At 47.0% G+C, this 18,884-nt stretch overlaps 9 protein-coding genes across 9 annotated transcripts in view; 5 read left to right on the forward strand and 4 right to left on the reverse strand.

The window, feature by feature from the left end:
* Positions 1-1,218, forward strand: part of BDW43DRAFT_320638 (Pfs, NB-ARC and TPR domain protein) — a gene marked incomplete at both ends in the record, with an annotated part of 4,324 nt that extends 3,106 nt beyond the window's left edge. Inside the window, 2 exons of the mRNA XM_032049116.1 lie at positions 13-662; positions 1,171-1,218. Of these exons, the coding sequence (XP_031898404.1) occupies positions 13-662; positions 1,171-1,218 (698 nt within the window). The remainder of the gene's footprint in view (positions 1-12; positions 663-1,170) is intronic.
* A 373-nt stretch (positions 1,219-1,591) lies between these two features.
* BDW43DRAFT_281867 (uncharacterized protein) lies at positions 1,592-2,335 on the forward strand. Its single transcript, XM_032042563.1, has 3 exons — positions 1,592-1,718; positions 1,779-1,890; positions 1,949-2,335. Exons 1-3 carry the CDS (start codon positions 1,653-1,655, stop codon positions 2,137-2,139), a joined length of 369 nt encoding a protein of 122 aa, XP_031898405.1. The 5' UTR covers positions 1,592-1,652; the 3' UTR covers positions 2,140-2,335.
* A 347-nt stretch (positions 2,336-2,682) lies between these two features.
* Positions 2,683-4,039, reverse strand: BDW43DRAFT_312797 (NADP-dependent oxidoreductase; the record flags this gene model as incomplete). Its single annotated transcript, XM_032047439.1, has 5 exons — positions 2,683-3,164; positions 3,252-3,383; positions 3,437-3,607; positions 3,668-3,783; positions 3,864-4,039. The coding sequence occupies 5 exons, from the start codon at positions 4,037-4,039 to the stop codon at positions 2,683-2,685; spliced, it is 1,077 nt and encodes a 358-aa protein (XP_031898406.1).
* Positions 4,040-4,767: 728 nt separating this feature from the next.
* BDW43DRAFT_312798 (MDR family NADP-dependent oxidoreductase) lies at positions 4,768-5,802 on the forward strand (the record flags this gene model as incomplete). The annotated part of the gene is made up of 1 exon (XM_032047440.1): positions 4,768-5,802. One exon carries the CDS (start codon positions 4,768-4,770, stop codon positions 5,800-5,802), a length of 1,035 nt encoding a protein of 344 aa, XP_031898407.1.
* Positions 5,803-6,025: 223 nt separating this feature from the next.
* On the reverse strand, positions 6,026-7,214 carry BDW43DRAFT_312799 (uncharacterized protein; the record flags this gene model as incomplete). The annotated part of the gene is made up of 3 exons (XM_032047441.1): positions 6,026-6,642; positions 6,765-7,043; positions 7,139-7,214. The coding sequence occupies 3 exons, from the start codon at positions 7,212-7,214 to the stop codon at positions 6,026-6,028; spliced, it is 972 nt and encodes a 323-aa protein (XP_031898408.1).
* Positions 7,215-8,351: 1,137 nt separating this feature from the next.
* Positions 8,352-9,412, reverse strand: BDW43DRAFT_301537 (alpha/beta hydrolase; the record flags this gene model as incomplete). Its single annotated transcript, XM_032045064.1, has 3 exons — positions 8,352-8,824; positions 8,880-9,085; positions 9,147-9,412. The coding sequence occupies 3 exons, from the start codon at positions 9,410-9,412 to the stop codon at positions 8,352-8,354; spliced, it is 945 nt and encodes a 314-aa protein (XP_031898409.1).
* A 912-nt stretch (positions 9,413-10,324) lies between these two features.
* Positions 10,325-11,352, forward strand: BDW43DRAFT_320639 (uncharacterized protein; the record flags this gene model as incomplete). Its single annotated transcript, XM_032049117.1, has 2 exons — positions 10,325-10,439; positions 10,496-11,352. The coding sequence occupies 2 exons, from the start codon at positions 10,325-10,327 to the stop codon at positions 11,350-11,352; spliced, it is 972 nt and encodes a 323-aa protein (XP_031898410.1).
* A 2,810-nt stretch (positions 11,353-14,162) lies between these two features.
* BDW43DRAFT_312802 (Zn(II)2Cys6 transcription factor domain-containing protein) lies at positions 14,163-15,296 on the reverse strand (the record flags this gene model as incomplete). The annotated part of the gene is made up of 1 exon (XM_032047442.1): positions 14,163-15,296. The coding sequence occupies one exon, from the start codon at positions 15,294-15,296 to the stop codon at positions 14,163-14,165; it is 1,134 nt and encodes a 377-aa protein (XP_031898411.1).
* Positions 15,297-16,074: 778 nt separating this feature from the next.
* Positions 16,075-17,082, forward strand: BDW43DRAFT_301540 (RTA1 domain-containing protein; the record flags this gene model as incomplete). Its single annotated transcript, XM_032045065.1, has 3 exons — positions 16,075-16,243; positions 16,312-16,560; positions 16,634-17,082. The coding sequence occupies 3 exons, from the start codon at positions 16,075-16,077 to the stop codon at positions 17,080-17,082; spliced, it is 867 nt and encodes a 288-aa protein (XP_031898412.1).
* Between the last annotated feature and the right edge of the window lie 1,802 nt (positions 17,083-18,884).

An 18,884-nucleotide genomic window follows, 5' to 3' on the forward strand; every position in this document is an offset into this window, starting at 1 on the left:
CCCTTTTTACAGTCAACAACCTTGGTCTTCTCTACTCTGACCAAGGCAAGCTGAAGGAGGCAGAGCGGATGTACCAGCGAGCACTGGCAGGCTATAAAGAAGCACTGGGCCCAGACCATATATCCACCCTTTTTACAGTCAACAATCTTGGTCTTCTCTACAGAGACCAAGGCAAGCTGAAGGAGGCGGAGAGTATATACCAGCAAGCACTGGTAGGCTGTGAAAAGACACTGAGTCCAGACTATATATCTACTCTTGGTATAGTCCATAACCTTGGCCTTCTCTACAGAGACCAAGGTAAGCTGAAGGAGGCAGAGAAGATATACCAGCGAGTACTGGCAGGCCGTGAAAAGACACTGGGCCCAGACCATATATCCACTCTTTTTACAGTTAATAACATTGGTAATCTCTACTCTGACCAAGGCAAGCTGAAGGAGGCAGAGCGAATGTACCAGCGAGCACTGGCAGGCAAAGAAAAAGCACTGGGCCCAGACCATACATCCACCCTTTTTACAGTCAACAATCTTGGTATTCTCTACTCTAACCAAGGCAAGCTGAAGGAGGCGGAGAGCATGTACCAGCGAGCACTGGCAGGATATGAAAAAGCACTGGGTCCAGACCACCATAAGACCCAACAAGTTGCAGATAGGTTAAGTGCATTAGTCAAACCTCCAACGCGCCGCAGACAGGAAATGGGGTCTAGGACTTTTCGTAGAAAATAACCACTTCATTCTTAGGAATAAATTAAACATCTTATGGGCTGTATCCTCAAATGTACAGTATTTGGTGGAGCGTAGTTAAACTTAACACATGTATTGTAAATTAGTTAAGTTATATTACTATCAAATACAGTATGAAACTTATAGTAGCCCTCAAATTTAATTTGTAGTTAAATAGATTTTCTGGCTAGCACCTTGGCTGTGGGGCTGGAAAACAAATTTGACGTGTGTGTTGGTGCAGGCCATTTTGCTAGTGACTCTATGACAATCATATCTTGAGTGTAGAACGCGATTTCATTCATAACAGATTCGTACCCTGGGTGATTTCCTATGAGAAACCTGGCGATGAAAATATGGTGACTTGACTAAAGGTGCCGCAAGTGGATTCGTAATTCAGCTAGGCCACGCTATAAAACTATTTGGTATACTGTGTCATTCGGTTGACGCTTAGATGCGGGTCGTTCATGTTCGGGTCCTTCCGCGCCACTCTCCCCAATAGCAAACCTTTCCATATGAGATGGCACAGAGAGTGGTGTCATCCATCTCAAAGGTCAATAAAAGAGGCATAACTGTGGATCAGAATGCGGCGACTAGAATCCACGACAGTCTATCTTGGCCCCTCTGTCAAGACCTCATTGGGAGTATTCATAATTGGGCCCACATACCACTCTCGCAAGCCACCCTCTATTAGGCTGGTCGGAAAAGAATACGGTCCGGGGAGATTATTACCCCGTGCTAATCCAAGCTCTTGTACTCCACTTTTCTTTAGTTGAACCTAGGTTGTCGGGGAACATTTCCTTATCCCGGGTTACATGGCAAATGATGTCGCAGGATGAGGGAGCTTTATTATGTTGGGCCTCCTAAGCTTCTCCCAGCCGGGTAACTAAACACCTTTCACGCCTCAATCTTAGCTTGAAAACCTCCGCGAACATAATGGCGAACCCAGCGCAACTGAAGGCCCTTGCATATGGCTCTTTACTCCTATCTGTGGGGCACGCTGTCAGTTACTATTAACATACTAAACCTGGAAGCGCGAGAAATTAGCTAATATTTGGGCAGTTGACTGGTCGCAAATTCCAGAAGTTACGGCGGTTCCAAGAGCTGCCGAGTTTGGCATACACTTGCTCCACGGTGGGATGGTATCAAGGGAGTGGCTATTTGATTCTGATAGGTATTTACGCTAAATTCAAATGATTATAACCGTGCACACTGACCAATCTTATCTTCAGCTTTGCTTAATTTTCAATGGGCATCGAATCCGCAGGCACTGGAGGAACCGCTCAACCGGGCTATCGCCGGATTGATCACTCTGATCGCTTGGGGCAGTTCGATTTCGTATCTGAGGGGAGGAGTGGTATCGAGTGGCCTTATCACTGCCGCTGCTGGAGCAATCCATGGCTGGATAACCCTGCGTAACTAGACGGACCTTCCTTGTGTGTGTACATATTTCTGAAGCATGTCTGTTGGTCATATGCTGTTGTTGTGGAACTTCATATGATGGCATGTTTCAGTCCCAAATTTGCGTTCCTTGTCTTCATGGTCCAATACTCCGCATAAAAGACGAGTTATAGGCATAAGCTTTGATATGCAGTGTCATGTATGTCTCTGAAGTAAATACCTGATTTCGAGAGTACCGGTGCATTCTGCGTATGGATGTCTGTCTTTTGCCGTTCTGGCTTCCTGCGCGGTTAACTGGGCGTCATTTGATTGTTATACTTACCGCGGAATTATTCCCTTGTGATACATTGGGCACCGAGTAGTAAGGCAAGCAATGACTGGGCATGCATGAAGCCTTACTAGGTATACGAAAAAAGGGTCTTGAGGAGTGGGAAGAAATATCCATACAATTAGATACCACGATGGCCATTATGTTACTTTATTATACCATAAATGAAAATGGCAACATAGAAATGAGGAAAGAAAAAGAAGAAGAGGCATAATGAAGCGTACCGGAATATAGCAACTATGGATCAGATTCCGCAACCCTGATGACCACCTTACCAAGACCACCCTGGCCACCATATACAATCTGGCAAGCCTTTCGCACCTCTTGTATGTCCCGTAGATTAACTGTAGTACCAATCACCGTTTTCAATTTCCTCTCCTCGATATATTCCCGTAAAGTGTCCAAGTCATTCCCACTCGGCTCAAGGAACATATAGGAATACTCCACGCCGTACCGTCGCGCACGCAGCCTGCGGGTTGCATCTAACACATTCAACACCGCCTTGTAGGCGAAGGGAAGAGTTGGACGGTCGGGAAGCCTCATCACTGAAGAATTTTGTAGCAGGGTTCCCGATGGCAAGGTTGAGATCGACACGATGCGGCTGGTCTTCGGTCGCATAAGACACAAATACTCCATGGAAACGGCCATAGTATCGAAGAGAAAGTCAACCGAGCCGTGCGGAATGACATCCTTAGGATCAGACTTTTTGTAATCGATAACTTTGACAGGATTAGCAGGTGCTCTGACGAGGGGTATATAGGGAGGGGGGACAGGGGGGAAGCTATTTGAAAGTAGTGGCTTCGTACTCTGGTCAACGGTTCCCTTTCCTAACAATTCCTCCACTTTAGGGATTTTTGATGTAGAGACAGTCGTAATCACATTGCCTGCGTGGAAGACATGTTTTGCTAATTGGAGCGCATATAGGCCGACTCCGCCTACTGTTGGGTTGTTAGATGTGCGCACTAAGTAAGAGGCAGGAATGCATGCGTACAGCCAGCGGGTACGAAGACAGTCTTGCCCGTGAGGTCCCCATTATATTTTTGTAGTGCCTGAAACGCCGTTGTCGCTGCTAGTGGAATGGCGGCTGCACTCTCAAACGATAACGACGGGGGCTTCAGAGCGATAAATTCTTCCGGGCATCTAGCATATTCGCTCCATGCTCCTGTGTGGATCTTCTAGTAGGTGATCGGTGATTTCTCATATTAATGGAGTGAATGGGTACCTCGATGTGACTCCGGTAATCTAACATAAACCTCATCTCCAACTTTAAACCGAGACACACTTTTCCCGATTTCAGAGACTATTCCGGCGCAGTCATACCCGATCTTGTAGGGGAACCTGGCTTATGTTAATCACAATAGCTTATTTGCTTTCCGCTGTCTTCTTTTTTCCTTCCTTGGAAGTAAGGGCGCACTAACGTGTCCTTGAGTGCCATTTTGAGGACGCCATCTGCCTTCTTCACATCGACCGGATTAACACTAGCAGCATGTACCTTGATAACCACATCCTTGGAGTCGGTGATTTCCGGCTTAGGTAGGTCGGACAGGATGTACCCGGATGGGTCGGAGTACGAAGGGATGTTAAGGGACAACATTATAACCTATCTCAGACGGTTCGGTAAAAGAAATCGGGTGAGGAAAGACAGGAGCGCGAGTGTGCGATACGTATATCATTCTTTCTGCAAGTTGACCAGTGATAGATCCAAGGTTACATATATCCTTGGGCATGGCAATTATCATTCCAGCTAAAACCTTGATCTCCACCAAAGGTCGCGGGACCCACCGTTCTATTGGGTCTTGGACTCGAGTGATCACCTATGAGATAATTAAAGCTGAAATAACGTTAATTATTAATGCTCCTTGATTACATATTCCGGGGAGATTTAACCATAATTCATTCAGTACATACCACAGCTGTATGTATGTCAATATGTTGTGCATTATTCCACACACCACATCGAACAGTGGTAGTAGTAGGTTTAGATCGAAGGAGCTCCTCTTGCCGCCGGGGACGGTGGGATCAAATCCTCCGCCTTGACCCACTCCAACGCTTTGCTCTTACTCATTGCGATGATCGATCGTACCCTCGACAGTAACCTTCATCTGCCATACCATACAGTATCTCTATCTAGGCTGTTTCAAAGTATGCACCTGGGGAGGGTGGCGGCAAATGTGTAACCTACCGTGGCGTAGTGATTCCTGCCTCCGATGCTCTATATAAGGACTGCAAAACCGACCCTATGTACTCTGGCTTATTGCTCGACATATACAAATCCGCTCCAATCTATCTTTCTACTTAAGTATTACCGCAAAGCGTCTCAAAATGAGCTCCAACAAGGCTTTGATCTTCAAGAAGGTTCCCAGCGGATATCCCATTCCTGGGGAAGATCTTGCTACTGAACCTGCCCTATACGATGCGAACGTCGCTCCCACCGAGAACGGTGTTGTTGTACAGTCTCTCTATGCTAGTTTCGACCCTTACATGAGGGGTCGCATGAGGCCTGCAGCCAAAACTTCATACATTCCGGCATACGAGCTGAACAAACCGATTGACAGCTTCGGGATCGCCAAGGTACTCCGCTCAAACAATACCACCTTTAAGGAGAGAGACCTGGTCATTGGCCAGCTACCGATCCAAGAGGTTATCTCGCTGGATGAGAGTTTAATTGCCAAAATTCGCCCCCTCGAAAACCCCCTGGGCCTTGAAGACATCCGTGTTTTCCTAGGCGCCCTTGGTATGCCGGGTCTGACCGCATTTTCATCACTTTATAAAATCGGTGAGCCTAAGAAGGGCGAAACAATCTTTATCTCTGCTGCCAGTGGCGCCGTCGGCCAGGTTGCCGGCCAGCTGGCCATGCACGAGGGCCTAAAGGTGATTGGTAGTGTGGGCTCGGATGAGAAATTGGATTATATCTTGAATGAGCTTGGCTTTGATGGTGGTTTCAACTACAAGAAGGAGTCCCCTGCGAGTGCCCTGGCTCGACTCGCTCCCGAAGGGTTGGATATCTATTATGAAAATGTTGGTGGCGAGCACCTGGAAGCTGCCATTGACGCCATGAACCCTTTCGGCCGCATCGTCGCGTGCGGAATGATCTCGGAGTACAACAGCACTCCTTATCCGATTAAGAACCTGCACAGTGTTGTTTCCAAGCGCATTGCGATGCGTGGCTTCATCGTTGCGGACCCTGGTTATGGGGATGTCTATTTCGAAAAACTTCAGAAGACGGTTCAGCCTTTGATCAAGCAAGGAAGCTTCAAGGCCCTCACTCATGAAACCGTTGGTATTGAAAATGCAGCTGAATGCTTGGTGGGTATTTTCCATGGTAAAAACAAGGGCAAAGCTGTCCTGAAGTTCTGAATATGCACATAGTTTTGATGTGCGCGGAGCAAAGCTGTTCCGCGAAGATGCTTTAATGTGAAGTGGTGGGTTATTGATTTAGCCCATACGACTAGGGATCCTACGATTTGATACAATTATCTTTTCCTGATCTTTTAGTTGAATACTCACGGTCTCTCGGAAATCATCTAGCTTGGCGATCCCGAAATGCTATACATGTACTACGTAACCCGTCCAACCTTGCCTAACATGAATTGAGCACTTCCAGAGTATGTTCCCATACCGTCTCACTTACATCACCCTCCTGATACACCCTGAGAACCTTCTCCTTTCCAACCTCGGACCCGTCCCAATGCACCAGATAAGCACCACTTCCCCGAACACCATCAGCTCCAATAGCTGATGTACTACTTTCCCCTTGGAACTCTGATATTCCTGCGGGTGAGAAGAGCTCACTGGTCGATGCAAACAAGTTCCGCTCTCCACTCTCCCGCTGAGGCACCATCCACGGATGTCCTAGAAACATCAAAGCTCCAGCCACGTAGCGCATCATGGGCCCAAGACCACGAGCAATCCCAGACTTTACAATACCTGGGTACGCATGGATAAACGTTGTAGATGGATGCCGCCGCGCGAACTCCCCCATTATTAACGAGGTCATGCTTGTCGCTTGTCCAGCGCAGTTGCTAACACTATAGTTTTTCTTCAGGTCGAGATCATCTAGATATAGCTTTGATTCATGGCCGGCACCAAGGACAGAAACGACACGGGAAAGGGATGGGTTCGAATCATCACCAGCTGCGCGGGCTAGTCTACGAAGAAGCCGATTGATGAAGCGCATGCGAGCGTAATAATGGCAGGCTGAACTTTTTATCAAGACCTTCGGTGGTCTCTGGAGGTTCTCAATCATCAGCGACAAATCCAATAGAAGTCCACCATCATATGCGGACACGATTGGTGGTGAGAAAGAAAGTCGAACATACCATCTCTGCCTCCAGTCGACATCATTCCGCAGCTTAAGAATAAAAGGTTCACTCGGTTTGCTGTCCGCAGTATCTCGTCGCATGCCTTATCGACTCCCTTTAGGAGTGATACGTCGCTCTTGATAAACTGCACCTTGCCATCCAGGTTAAGTGAATGTAGCTCGTCAATGGTACGCTTAGCCTCCACCTCATTACGGCCAACAAGATACACACGTGGGGAGATTGTATAACGGACAAATTCGCGCGCAGTGTACAGCCCGATGCCGCTGGTGCCACCCACTGGGATACACTGTTAGTTGGATTTAGATGTTGTATCCAGAGATGAAGCGATCGTGGTCGAAGGGAATAAATCCGTGCTATGGAGGTATGCCTACCGAATACAGCAACAAGTCCAGGTCCCAAATTCTTCAGGGATGCTTTATGTGCGCGGACATCTTGCAATGACACCATCCCGTATGCTTTCTGGTGTGACGATGAACCTGTTGACTAATGATCTCTCTACACCTACTATCATAATGCTTTTGAAGAGAACAGGTTGTCATTCACAGTCGCAATTAGCTCTGTTAATCCTCCACTATTATAGCGATTCAGTTGAAGAACAAGATCACCGCATTGATTCCCTTTACTTACTTCCAAGGGAGTTTGGACGCATAGGCTACCACGCGACATGTAATCTGTACCGGTCTAGACCAGATCATCGTCAGCCAAGCTTTCGTCTGTCATCTCCGTGCGGAATTTATCGGTCCTATTTCTGAGCAATCGGCGTTACTACCGTGGTATTAGCTTCTCGCAAGCCCACCTCGATCTGGCTAGAGTGACCCACCAGCCCTCCCATGCCCCACTATCAAAACTTCAAAGTTTGCACCTTCACCTCTTGAATTTTCTGATCGCTTGGTATCTGTGATGTCATATTGTCTGTAAATATCTTGATACTGCCTCTCAGAATTCAATGCGCCTCCTTCCCCTCTTCCGAGGACAAATTATGCCGAGAGAGCGAGTTCCGGACTCCCGCCACGGAAGTTGAATATCCGGCCGAAGGAGGCCTCGGCGTTCCATTGAATCAGCTATGTGAAGGATAACTGATGTCCTTTACTTTACTAGTATTGGGTTTCTGTTGGAACGTGACTCCCTGTCTCTAAGGCTAGAAGCTCTACAATACAGCGATGGGATCCCCAACACCCAATCTTTTACACACAGGAACTACTCGACACAAAGGCTAGCAATGAAAGGCTCATGCAGAGTCTTCTTAATGAGGGAGCAGATGTACAAACGAACTCCGGGCCTCAGTACGAGGGTTAGAGCAAACAGTATATCTCCTATGAACTTGTGTAAACAAGCACTATATACAGCGTCTTAGCTGCTTCCTCTTGGACTTAAGAATAGCCAACACATTTGTGTTAATACAAAAGTAGGTTAGTCTCAGAATTTACCGTTCTCTACGGGAAAAGAGCAAATGAGTTGTGTTTCCATCCTTTTTACGAAGATCAAGACTCGCAGATTCTGTATTTATCGCGAAGAACTTTGGAGGCGACCGTCCCCAAAAGATAACATTAGCTGTGATAGTGCGTTAAATGATTACCTCTCAATTTACTCCAAACTCCTCTTAATCTTCCGGGATGCAAGTTCAACTACAGCCCTAGCAGTAGCCGTATGCCTAATGGCCTCCAACATCACGAAGTCATGGATCTGACCATCGGCTCTCAATATCGCCGTCTCGACCCCCGCCTTCTGAAGTCGCTGACCAAAGGCCTGACCTTCACCGAGAAGTGGATCCGCGCCTGAAACAAAAATAGTTGTAGGTGGAAACTTTGCCAACTTCTCATCAGGTACGAACGCTAACGGGGAGGTCAACGGATTGCGCCTATCCGCAACGTTAGGAAGAAAAGCGTCAATCATCCAGTCCATCATCTTCTCCGTCAGATACGGACCGTTCATGTAGGTCTTGTACGTCTCGCTCTTGGCGTGCGTATCGGTTACCGGGTAGAGAAGAACCAGGTGAGCGATGTTAACGGGGAGTTTTCGCTCGTGAGCAAGCTGGACCATTGCAATGGCCATGTGGCCTGGCACTTTGTGTGAGACGCTGTGGCAGTCTACCGTGGCGTGAAAGTGACTTACCTCCCACGCTGTCGCCTGAAAAGGCGATCTTGTCTGTCTTCAGATGCAATTCATTCGCATGTTCCACGATATACTGGAGAACCGCGTACGACTCTTCAAATTGGACGGGATACTGCCGCTCTGGTGCTGGTGTGTAATAGGGAAATACTACTGCCGCGCCTGTCTGGCGAGCGAGGTCTTCCATTAAGGACCCATGGACGGTGGGGCTAGTTTCGTCAATACTTTGTTGATCTAAATTTCCAAATTTCAGACGTAGACTTGTTATACCTGCCGAGAATCCACCCGCCACCGTGCGTATAGAATATCACGGGCAGAGTACCCTGGGCAATCTTGGGTTTGAAAATAACAGTTTGCACTTCGTGACCATCAAAGGGAATGTCAATTTTCGCTTGGCTGATATCGGCAGCCGGGGTATGTTTCTGGAGGGTTTCGACAATGTCACGAGCTTCCTGTGGGGGTTTTTCGTGCAAGGGCGGGCCCTGGGAGAGCTTCTTGACGAAGTCTTGATTAATGGGATCAAGGATATCTGACATTTTTGCCCCGTGGGTGGAAAATGATGCGTTCTTGTATTCAGAGTTGGACATAAGAGGGCTTGATAAGAATTGCACGACACGTCAAAAGGTTAAAAGCACTTTCTATAAACAGGTCCATCCTTGCATAGTGCTTTGCTTTGCTGGGGGGAAGTTGGTATTCCTCGATGACGTTGACGACTAAGATACCCATGGGGTATTCTAAAGTTCATGAAGTTTACGTATGCGAACCTTAGTAGTTACGCCTTAACGCATTCTGACTGGCATCAAAACTTGTTCTTGTGTTTTATATGGCAGCAACTGAGAGTTCTAGAAGTCTGGCGTAATTGACTAACATTGGTTAATGAAATTTGAGCCGAACAACCAATCGACCATGACGATCAATCATACATACATCTTAGCCATACCTGGTCTAGCCCACCGTGGACCGAGCAAGGGCCAAGAAGTTGGTCCATGCTTTGCCACCTAGGGAAATGAGGTATGAAGATAGACTTACTCCGGACGATCTACAATTCGTTGTACTTGAAAGGGAAGGAGGGGTGAGTCCGCGGCATATTAAACTATCCGACCGTCTTTAGGGTTTGGTCGATCATCGGCAAGCTATTTGAGCTAGAAGTAACTCTAACCTTATATAGCTAGTGTTGCGAGATCCGTCTACCGCATTCGTTGGTGAGTAATTGCCGCGTGGCAACTAGCCTTAAGAGAAGGGGGATTCACTGTACATTGTGTTCACTAGGTTTCTATAAAAAGATGGAGAGGCACTGGTATGGATAGCTTCACAGCAGCTAGTTTATCAAGTGATACCAACGTCGGCCAAACTTTACCTTCGAGCACTTTGTTCTCGCATATTATTGAGTTCAAGTTCCCATTTGGTAGTAAAGAAAAATCCGAGAAATCATCACCATAGCGAGCAAAATGGCAGCATTTCTCGCGGCAAATCTAAATCCTTGCAACTACTTCGGGGGAAAGAGCTTTAATCCTGACCAAGATATCCCAGACTTGTCGGGAAAGGTCGTCTTGGTAACTGGTGGTATGTGATAAGGCATTTGTTTCACCCACAGCGTGGTCTAATGATGTGTGCTGCAGGAAATGCTGGTCTGGGAAAGGAATCGATCATACAGCTAGCCAAGCACAAACCAAACAAGATATTTCTTGCTGCGCGGTCGGAGACGAAAGCGCAAAAGGCCATCAGTTCCATAAAAGCGGAGCTCGATCATCAAGTGGAGATCATCTGGCTTCGTCTGGACTTAATGTCCCTTAAATCAATCCAGCAGGCTGCACGGGCATTTCACGTACAATCTTCACGCCTCGATATCTTGATCCTCAATGCTGGTGTGATGTCTCTTCCGCCGGGAGAGACGGATATGGGCCATGAGATCCAGTTTGGTACCAATCACACCGGTCATTTCCTGCTCACGACGCTTTTGCTTCCGACGTTATTAAAGACGGCAGAGGAACCCAACTCAGATGTCCGGATCATATCTCTTTCGTCAGTAGGACATAACCTGGCACCGTCATTCGACACCATCTTAGACCAAGATCGGCTGAAGAGATGCAACACTAATACGCGCTATGGAGCTTCAAAGGCTGCAAATATCCTGTTCGCTGCTGAGCTGGCTCGGCGCTATCCGTCGATAACCTCTGTTTCCGTTCATCCTGGAGTCATTCTCACAGATCTATATAATTCTCTGAGCGAACGATCTATCATCGCTGCGTTGGGCTCAAAGACATTGGGCTTTTTCGGAACACCGGTTCACGCGGGCGCCTATAACCAGCTGTGGGCCGCTGCTGGTGCAAAGAAGCAAGACCTATCCAATGGCAGTTACTATATTCCGGTAGGACACCACAAGCCCCATAACCGGTATGCCGGCAGCGAGGAAATGGGAAGACGTCTATGGGAATGGACTGAGTCCGAGTTACGCAAGTTCGACGCCCTTAAATAAGTCTGCTTCTTCTTTATATGAATAATGTTTCGACCCCCTGGTACGGCTATTGTTTTCCACTCGTTTTTCTTTCAGTTTTTGTGCTTTCCAGCGTGAATTATTCGTTCTTCTATACTGTATTTTTCAAGCTCAATTTCTTCCGCTCTAACCATTCTCTTGTCCTGAACGTCAGATTATCTTGGACGTATGTACCATAGCATCTTTATCACCCAGAAATAAACGGTGCGGGCGCACATTGACGACAGTTAAAGGTTTCTGTGCCATGCTGTTAGTAGTCACAACTAGGGTCCACGATACGACCAACAACCTCTCTCGTCTATCCTGAATACCTGTGTAGGTTTATGTAGTATGTTTTAACAAGTCGACTGACCACTAGAACACCTATAATACACACGACTCTATGGAATCCCCACCATCACAACAGTCAAAACGAACCAAAGACTAGCTAACATAACAAAATTTCACAGATTAATCATTGAACGGCCATGTCCTACTCCAAGCGATCCGCTCATCCTCTGACTGTCCAAGCCGAGCAATGATCTCTACTTTCGCCTGTTGTAAGAACATTTTAGTTCGAATGTATTGATCATGCCGTACCACACCATTCTCCGGCCATGCTTCACCCAGTGACCGTCTCAAGTCCTACGCCCCTTCGCTCTGATTGGACCTCATTGATCAAGATATTATGAGCCAGTAACAACATCTCAAAGCTTGCGGTCTCCCGAAACTCCATCTCTTTGTACAGTCATTTGTTGGTGTTGTGCGTGGGCCTGCGATACAGGGCAGCGAGTGGCACATTCAAATACGACCTGTGGGCTTGATCTTTTTCAGAAGAGTATAGCTGGTGATAATCCTCCGGGAACACGGGCGCATCGAGACTGACCACTTTAGGGCCCTCATGATCGAGGAAATATGGGTAACGAGATCGATCACAGAGCGGTAGAAGTTCGCTTGATTGCCAATCTTTTATACCAAGCGCCTCTGAAGGCATTTTGGGGTTGACAGATATGTTCTCAACGTGAAGATCGGGGCAGTAGAAGTAGGAGGACGAAATCGACTCGTAGGAGGGGTCTCAACATGCGAAGTAGTTCTGCAGGGCAGCTATTTTCTTCGAGCAGAAGGGGCGATATGTGTCTAGACTATACAGTGGCGTGGATGAGCGAGGTAGCTTCGAGATCTCCTGTACTAAGGCAATCTCTCGTTCGTCAATTGCTATTTTGTATCGTTCTACACTATCCCCTGGAATGTATAGGTCAACGGCACTATTCAAACATATGGGTTTTAAAGCCCATACAGGGGCCTCGATAGAACTACACGCCAATTCGCCCATCATCTAGGAATGTTCGACTCATCAAGGGACCGATGGCCTTCGAATTGTGATACATCCTCTTTCGTCAGAGAACATCCATCGGTATTGGACAGATCACGCGAGTAGTATAACTCCCGTATTGCGTAAAAGAGATGCTTATCCATAACCTCTGGTATCACGCCATCGCCTTGACAATGTCGAACATTGCTTTAATATCCAGTTTCGGCTAAACTTGCTCAAGCTGGGCACCAGGAACCTTTTCCATAAGAATATACTCAGCCCCAACGGGACTCTTACCCCCTCTAGAGCACCAGCCTAATACCCTCGGCACAGGTGTACCCAACATATTTCTAACCTACAAACACTTAGAAAAATTATATCAAGGTCAAAAGAAAATATCGATCTTACGAAGTTCATCGTCGCCATTTCACTAGCAGTGGTATAATGCTCCCGTCCCGAGTTCGGATTCCGCACTTTGCCCACAACCTGCGCAGCCGTCCTGCATTGTGAAAAGAAAACCCTTATTGAACACTCCGTCAGGGAATTCCTCAACACGGACACATCGCGCATGAGGACCGCCAAACCCTTCGACCGCTCACTTCACCAGTTCATTCGTATTGAATTTTAATATAGCGGATTGCCCTTTTGTGGGCTTCATTCGCCACGAAGCGGCCTATTGTGTAGTTGAAAAATTCATCGTGTGAGTTCCAATCTGTGTGGGTTTGTCGGATGAGGCTTCTCTTTGATCGATGAAGTAGTGATGTTTTACTTCGTGGCGTTAAGCGGGGAAAACGCGTGTGGATCATACTCAATGAAACTTATCAGGCCTTAATCAGGTATACGGAGGTCGTTCGAGAGGTTGGAGATGGAAGATGAATGAAGGGGCCTGAGGATATACAGACATAACGGAACTAGCGTCCATGCGAAGAACGAACGTATCACTCCGTTCACCCTACTTCAACCAACAGGATCCTGGGTCTCTTCCACCTCCGTATCATCTTAAGCTCCGATAATGATTCCCGTTGGCCGAAGCTCGCGGCACCGCTAGTGAGGAAGCATCAAGATAGTTACCAACAATGGTTTCCTCTTGTTGTACGAGAAGCGATAGGGGTGTTCTGGGAGCGCCATTTACGGAGAGCCTGTAATGTTGGGAATACAGATGCGAAACAGGTAAGAGTATGATTAGCACTGTGTTGTTTAGTCAACTGTAGACCGAGGAAGTATCGCAACGCTTTTCGTCGTGAGTGTATGTCTCGAGTTCCAGGCCATGTAAAGAAGACAAGAAAACTTTAGAGGAAGCAAAAAAAAATATAAGGAAACAGATAGAAAGAGAAAACGGCAAATAATACAGCAAGAGATGTTTGTCAACATCATGTTAGAAGTGGTCGTCTCAGGAGGTTGAATGGGAAGGATCGTATGGGTGCCCTGCGCAAAAGAAAAGAGATATATATCAATCTGGTCATACGCCGACGGCCCATCAAGGCTGCGGTCAAGGCTGCGGTCATGTAATCAAACTCCTTGATGCTCTATGTTTTCGGATCAATTCTAAACACCGCACCATCTTCCAGTCGTTTGCGACACCCAAAGTCTTGAGCGACAGACACATCAAGGATTCACCCCAACCTTCTAACCACCACTCATCCCGTAGCAGCTCCAGTGCCGCTCCATAGTACCCAAGAATTACAAAGGATGTCGGCTCCCCTTCCTGCAGCAAGTCGAGGTATTTCGCGTCCACTAACACAGGCCACGCCATAATAGGACTTGTGTCTTCTTGTGCGGCACCCCGTTTTAACACGCTAAGCAGATGCTGAAAGGACTCGGAGAGTAGCGCACTCGTTGGAGAGGCAGGCAGCACAGAGTACGTATGTTGTTGGAAGAGCTCTTCTAATCTGGCGTAAAGTTCATGGGCATATTTCGCGCCTGAGGGTTGCCGTAACCTGTGGCCCAGGCTAAGTAACGGCCGCATTTCACCTTGCTGAATCCAAGGTCGCGCCTGTACTACTATCGAGCCTGCCCCACGTACCAGTTTGAAAACCTTCACAACATCACCTATATCCAGGGCATGGCAAGTGGCTGTGGGATCCTGTGCAGCATAGGCAAAAACAGCCACCAGACAGGAAAAGGCGAACAGAGCGTGACAATTTTCGGACGTCATATTACTTAGCAGCGGGGTACATAGTGATACGGAGAGATCGTTATGTTTAATGGCTGCTTCTGTGTATATGCGTCGGCGCTCAGTCGAGCATTTGTGTCTGATATGTAGAGCTGAGACAGCCAGCAGGCTGTGCATAAGGAACGGATAGGATAGAGCCACTTCCGGAAAGGTAATACGAAACAGCTCTTGGATTGAGTTGCTGTGCGCTAATGATGCGGCTGTTGCCGTGTGCCAATGGTGCAGCAGCTCCAGCTCCAGGAGGGGGATCGTGGACTGTACCTCCGATCTAGGGCCATCCAACTGGGTTGAATGCTGTTGAAGTGGATTTAGAGGTACCGGGGCATGGCTCAGGAATGTGCACGCCACTCGTTTCTTTCGGCACGAGCCACAGCTAGGCCGAGCTTCATCGCATTTTATTCGACGCTGTTTACACTGGGTGCAACCATGGTGGGATTTTTTGTGAGACCTTCGTAATGGCATGGCTCTCTGCTTTGACCAGGCTCCAGCACCTTCCTTGTTAGGGTGGTAGGTATGTCGCTTAGAGGAGGAATAATAAAAATCAGATCTGCTTGGGATAAGGAGACGAGCTTCGAACCACCGTGGCTCATCGGATTCGGGATGTGGAGATTAGCAGAATCGATAGATACTTCGGAGATTCTTTGAACTGGATATCTTGGCACATTGTCTCGTACTTTATCCTTCTTCGGGTATAGTTCTCGACAGTGGAGATTTCTTCGCTTCCATTTCCAAGAAATCATTGGTCCGTCGCAAACTAATGAATGGGTCCGGGAAAAGCCAAAGTCTGGGTGAGGAACATATGCAGTTATTCAAAGCCTCCCTATCCCCCACAGGAATGGACGGTTGCTGCCTGTCAACAAGGATCCTTTACTCCCTACTTCCAAGTACTCTTATAGGATTGGTTCTTTGCATAGTGGAAAGGATGTTGATACATGTGGGCGTTGATATCCCTTAACACAATGCACCCATGAGGCTTTGGGTCCACAATTTGAACATGGATACTCATTGAGCCACGAACTCCTTGGACATTCAAGCGTTTTTTTTCCTAAATGAAGTATAGTTTTCGAATCTATTCTTATGGACATATAGTAGTGCCATTAGGGGTCCAGACCGTGTGACAGAATATTCTTCCGCAAGTTAAATGTATAAATCTAGCTCCCATGCCTAATCCCCATGTACTTTTTTGCCAATTGGCCCACTACATGGATATTAAGTACATTGAAATAATACCAGAGACAATATGCCAACATCGGAGAGCGATGGTGGCTTCAAACTATTCCACTATGACCCGTCCCTCGCGGCAGCGGCGATCTTCATAATTTGTTTTCTTGCGACCACAATTCTACACACTTACCAGCTTTTCCGGACGCGAACGTGGTTTTTCATCCCGTTTCTGCTGGGTGGTTATTGTAAGCCCCGAATTCAAATACCTTCCAAAATTCTTCAGAAACAAGGCCATACTAATTGTTCATGATAGTCGAGTGGGTCGGATATGTCGCACGCGCCATAGCCTGTAACCAAACACCAAACTGGACACTCGGGCCATATATCGTACAGGCTGTTCTGACTCTCGTCGCGCCCGCCCTGTTTGCCGCCAGTATTTACATGGAACTAGGACGAACCATCGTGGTGCTACACGCCGAAAAGCACAGTCTGATCCGCGTCAAATGGTTGACTAAGATCTTCGTAGCGGGAGATGTTCTATCCTTCCTCATGCAATCAGCAGGTAAGGGCAACCCTATCATGGTAAAAAGCCAAGATGACCTGTGATCACTCAGCTCACCCGACGAAACAATCAGGTGCCGGATTAATGGGTATGAAATCGAAATCGCGCGAGAACGGTCCCCATATTATTGTCGGCGGTCTCGTCGTCCAGATCCTCTTCTTCGGCTTCTTCATGATCTCATCCGCTGTCTTCCATATGCGCATGAACCGTGACCCCGTCGCTGATGGCGGGTCTGGGTTCAACTGGCGACGCCTGCTATATGCACTGTATGGTGCCAGCGCTCTCATTCTGATCCGTTCCATCTTTCGACTTATCGAATATGCGCAGGGGAATGACGGGTATCTGGTCAGTCATGAGTGGTTTATGTATATATTTGACGCACTGTTGATGTTCGGGACGATGTTGATCTTCCATGTGGAGCACCCAAGTGAGCTCAACGCGTGGTTGAAGGGAAGTGGGACTGTGTGTAGGGAGATACTCCGGTTCGAGAGGGCTGGGAGTAGTGGTATGATGATGGCCTAGTGTATTTTTATTTATGTGGGCTAGATCTCTATAGAACATTAAACTAGATTACAGTGATAACCTTCTACTTACCGCGCCTCTAAGTTGGAGACGAGCTAGATCATATTGTTTTCTCCCCATATGTGACAATGCAAACAACAAGTCGCGAATACGCAAGCAGGGATTTTGTGTGGTTGGCATACTTAACCTTACTAGAATTACGAAGGACCCAACAACAAATAACTCCAACCTTGAGCGGCCAAGTTAAAAGGAGTTCTTCCCCCTGGAGCCCCAATTCACTACTAAGTACATAAAGAAGAACTAAGAGCCTCACCTCAAGCAGTACTTACACCACAAAGCAGCCATAGCAAGACATCCCAACCGCAGAGGCAATATTTTGTTCCACATTGCAACAACATGTCCCCTTGTTCTTGTAGCTTATGGTGCTGATGCTAAAAAAGTGGAAAGGTTCCACGGCTGCAGGTTGTTTAGAGACAAACAGCCTTTGTTTCATCTTTGTGGATATCGACCCGCACTATGCTCGTCCCAGTATAAAGCTTGGTGACGTTGTCAATCGCATCCTTGAACTTGATAAGGCTATATTTAATCCTAATTCATTTTTAATCCCAATGATGGAAACGCACCTCTCTTCCTCGTTGTGGATCCTGTAAAGATGCAGTTCCGCGACCACTCCAGGACGTTAGACATTAAAGATGATAGTGGCACTCTATCAGCTTCCGATGGAAGGGCCGCGCTTGACCCAGGCGAGAATACATGTTTGAACTCTTGATATCTCGAGTTTCATTCCAACCTTAGAGTATCTGGTGGCACTTAGCCAACAACACAAGGTCGTCAAGGCTTTAAGGGGATCTATCCTGGGGGTACCTTTCTCATCACGAGGGTAGCTATAGTATCGGGCACAACAGCCAAGGTGCTCAGTTGCTGTTTCAAAAAGCCATGGCATCATGGTGAGAACCCCCCGGTATAGCTACCGGCGAGCGAATTCCGACACGACGACATGGAGCATACCTGATGGCTGACACTATCCAAACCCGACACCTGATGTGTACAGCCCGCACAGTCTCGAACTGAAGAAAGAGAAGATTGTTGTCGAACCTGATGCGCCTTATAGAGAAGCAACAGTGGCTTAAAAACATTAAAAAGATTTTTAATTATCCTACAGTCGAATTTTTTATCTATTAATTGGTATAAACATCTTACTGGCACTTGCTTATTAGGCAAAATAACTGTCTACAATTAGTTTACTAGCTACTAATATTTCGCCGCCTTTATTACCATATACACGTACACATGCTAGCCTAGTTAACAGCATTGTGACCCTAGATCTTTCGCTAGATAAAGCTATGAGAGAGTATAGCGACAGATAACTTTCATAAATAGGCTCGCAGGTATATAAAGACAACATTAAAAATATACGTAATATCGTCTTAGAAAGTAACCTTGAGGCAGATAGACAAGAACCAAAGGCCCGGACTTCTTTATCAACCTCAATATCGTAGAGCCCGCCGCTTTATCGACGAGATTCGTGAACAGCCGAACAAGTATGAGGCCTCTCATTAAATTAACCTTGGAAGAATCCTGTAATATGTATCCATTAGTGGCATTTACAGTACACTATAGTCAGCTCAATAATAGTCATTTTCAGTACGCTTACCACTTCTGGGCGTCTCGTGAGCTGCACAGGATTAGATGAAAATGGTACATATCGCTGAACTAGTGACCACTAAAACAAACTGCATAGTGTATCACTAGGCTTAGTATCTAATCAGACAGACCTTTAGTAATTTGCAGAACAAATTAAT

Source organism: Aspergillus alliaceus, assembly GCF_009176365.1.
Source record: "Aspergillus alliaceus strain CBS 536.65 unplaced genomic scaffold BDW43scaffold_33, whole genome shotgun sequence".
NCBI classification, from domain to species: Eukaryota; Fungi; Ascomycota; class Eurotiomycetes; order Eurotiales; family Aspergillaceae; genus Aspergillus; species Aspergillus alliaceus.

Excerpts from the sequence above, each read along its gene's own strand:
- BDW43DRAFT_281867 (XM_032042563.1), top strand. The coding sequence starts at position 1,653 with ATGGCGAACCCAGCGCAACTGAAGGCCCTTGCATATGGCTCTTTACTC. Across the intron at positions 1,719-1,778 it reads TCCTATCTGTGGGGCACGCT|TTGACTGGTCGCAAATTCCA; the intron begins GTCAGTTACTAT and ends ATATTTGGGCAG. Across the intron at positions 1,891-1,948 it reads TGGCTATTTGATTCTGATAG|CTTTGCTTAATTTTCAATGG; the intron begins GTATTTACGCTA and ends TCTTATCTTCAG.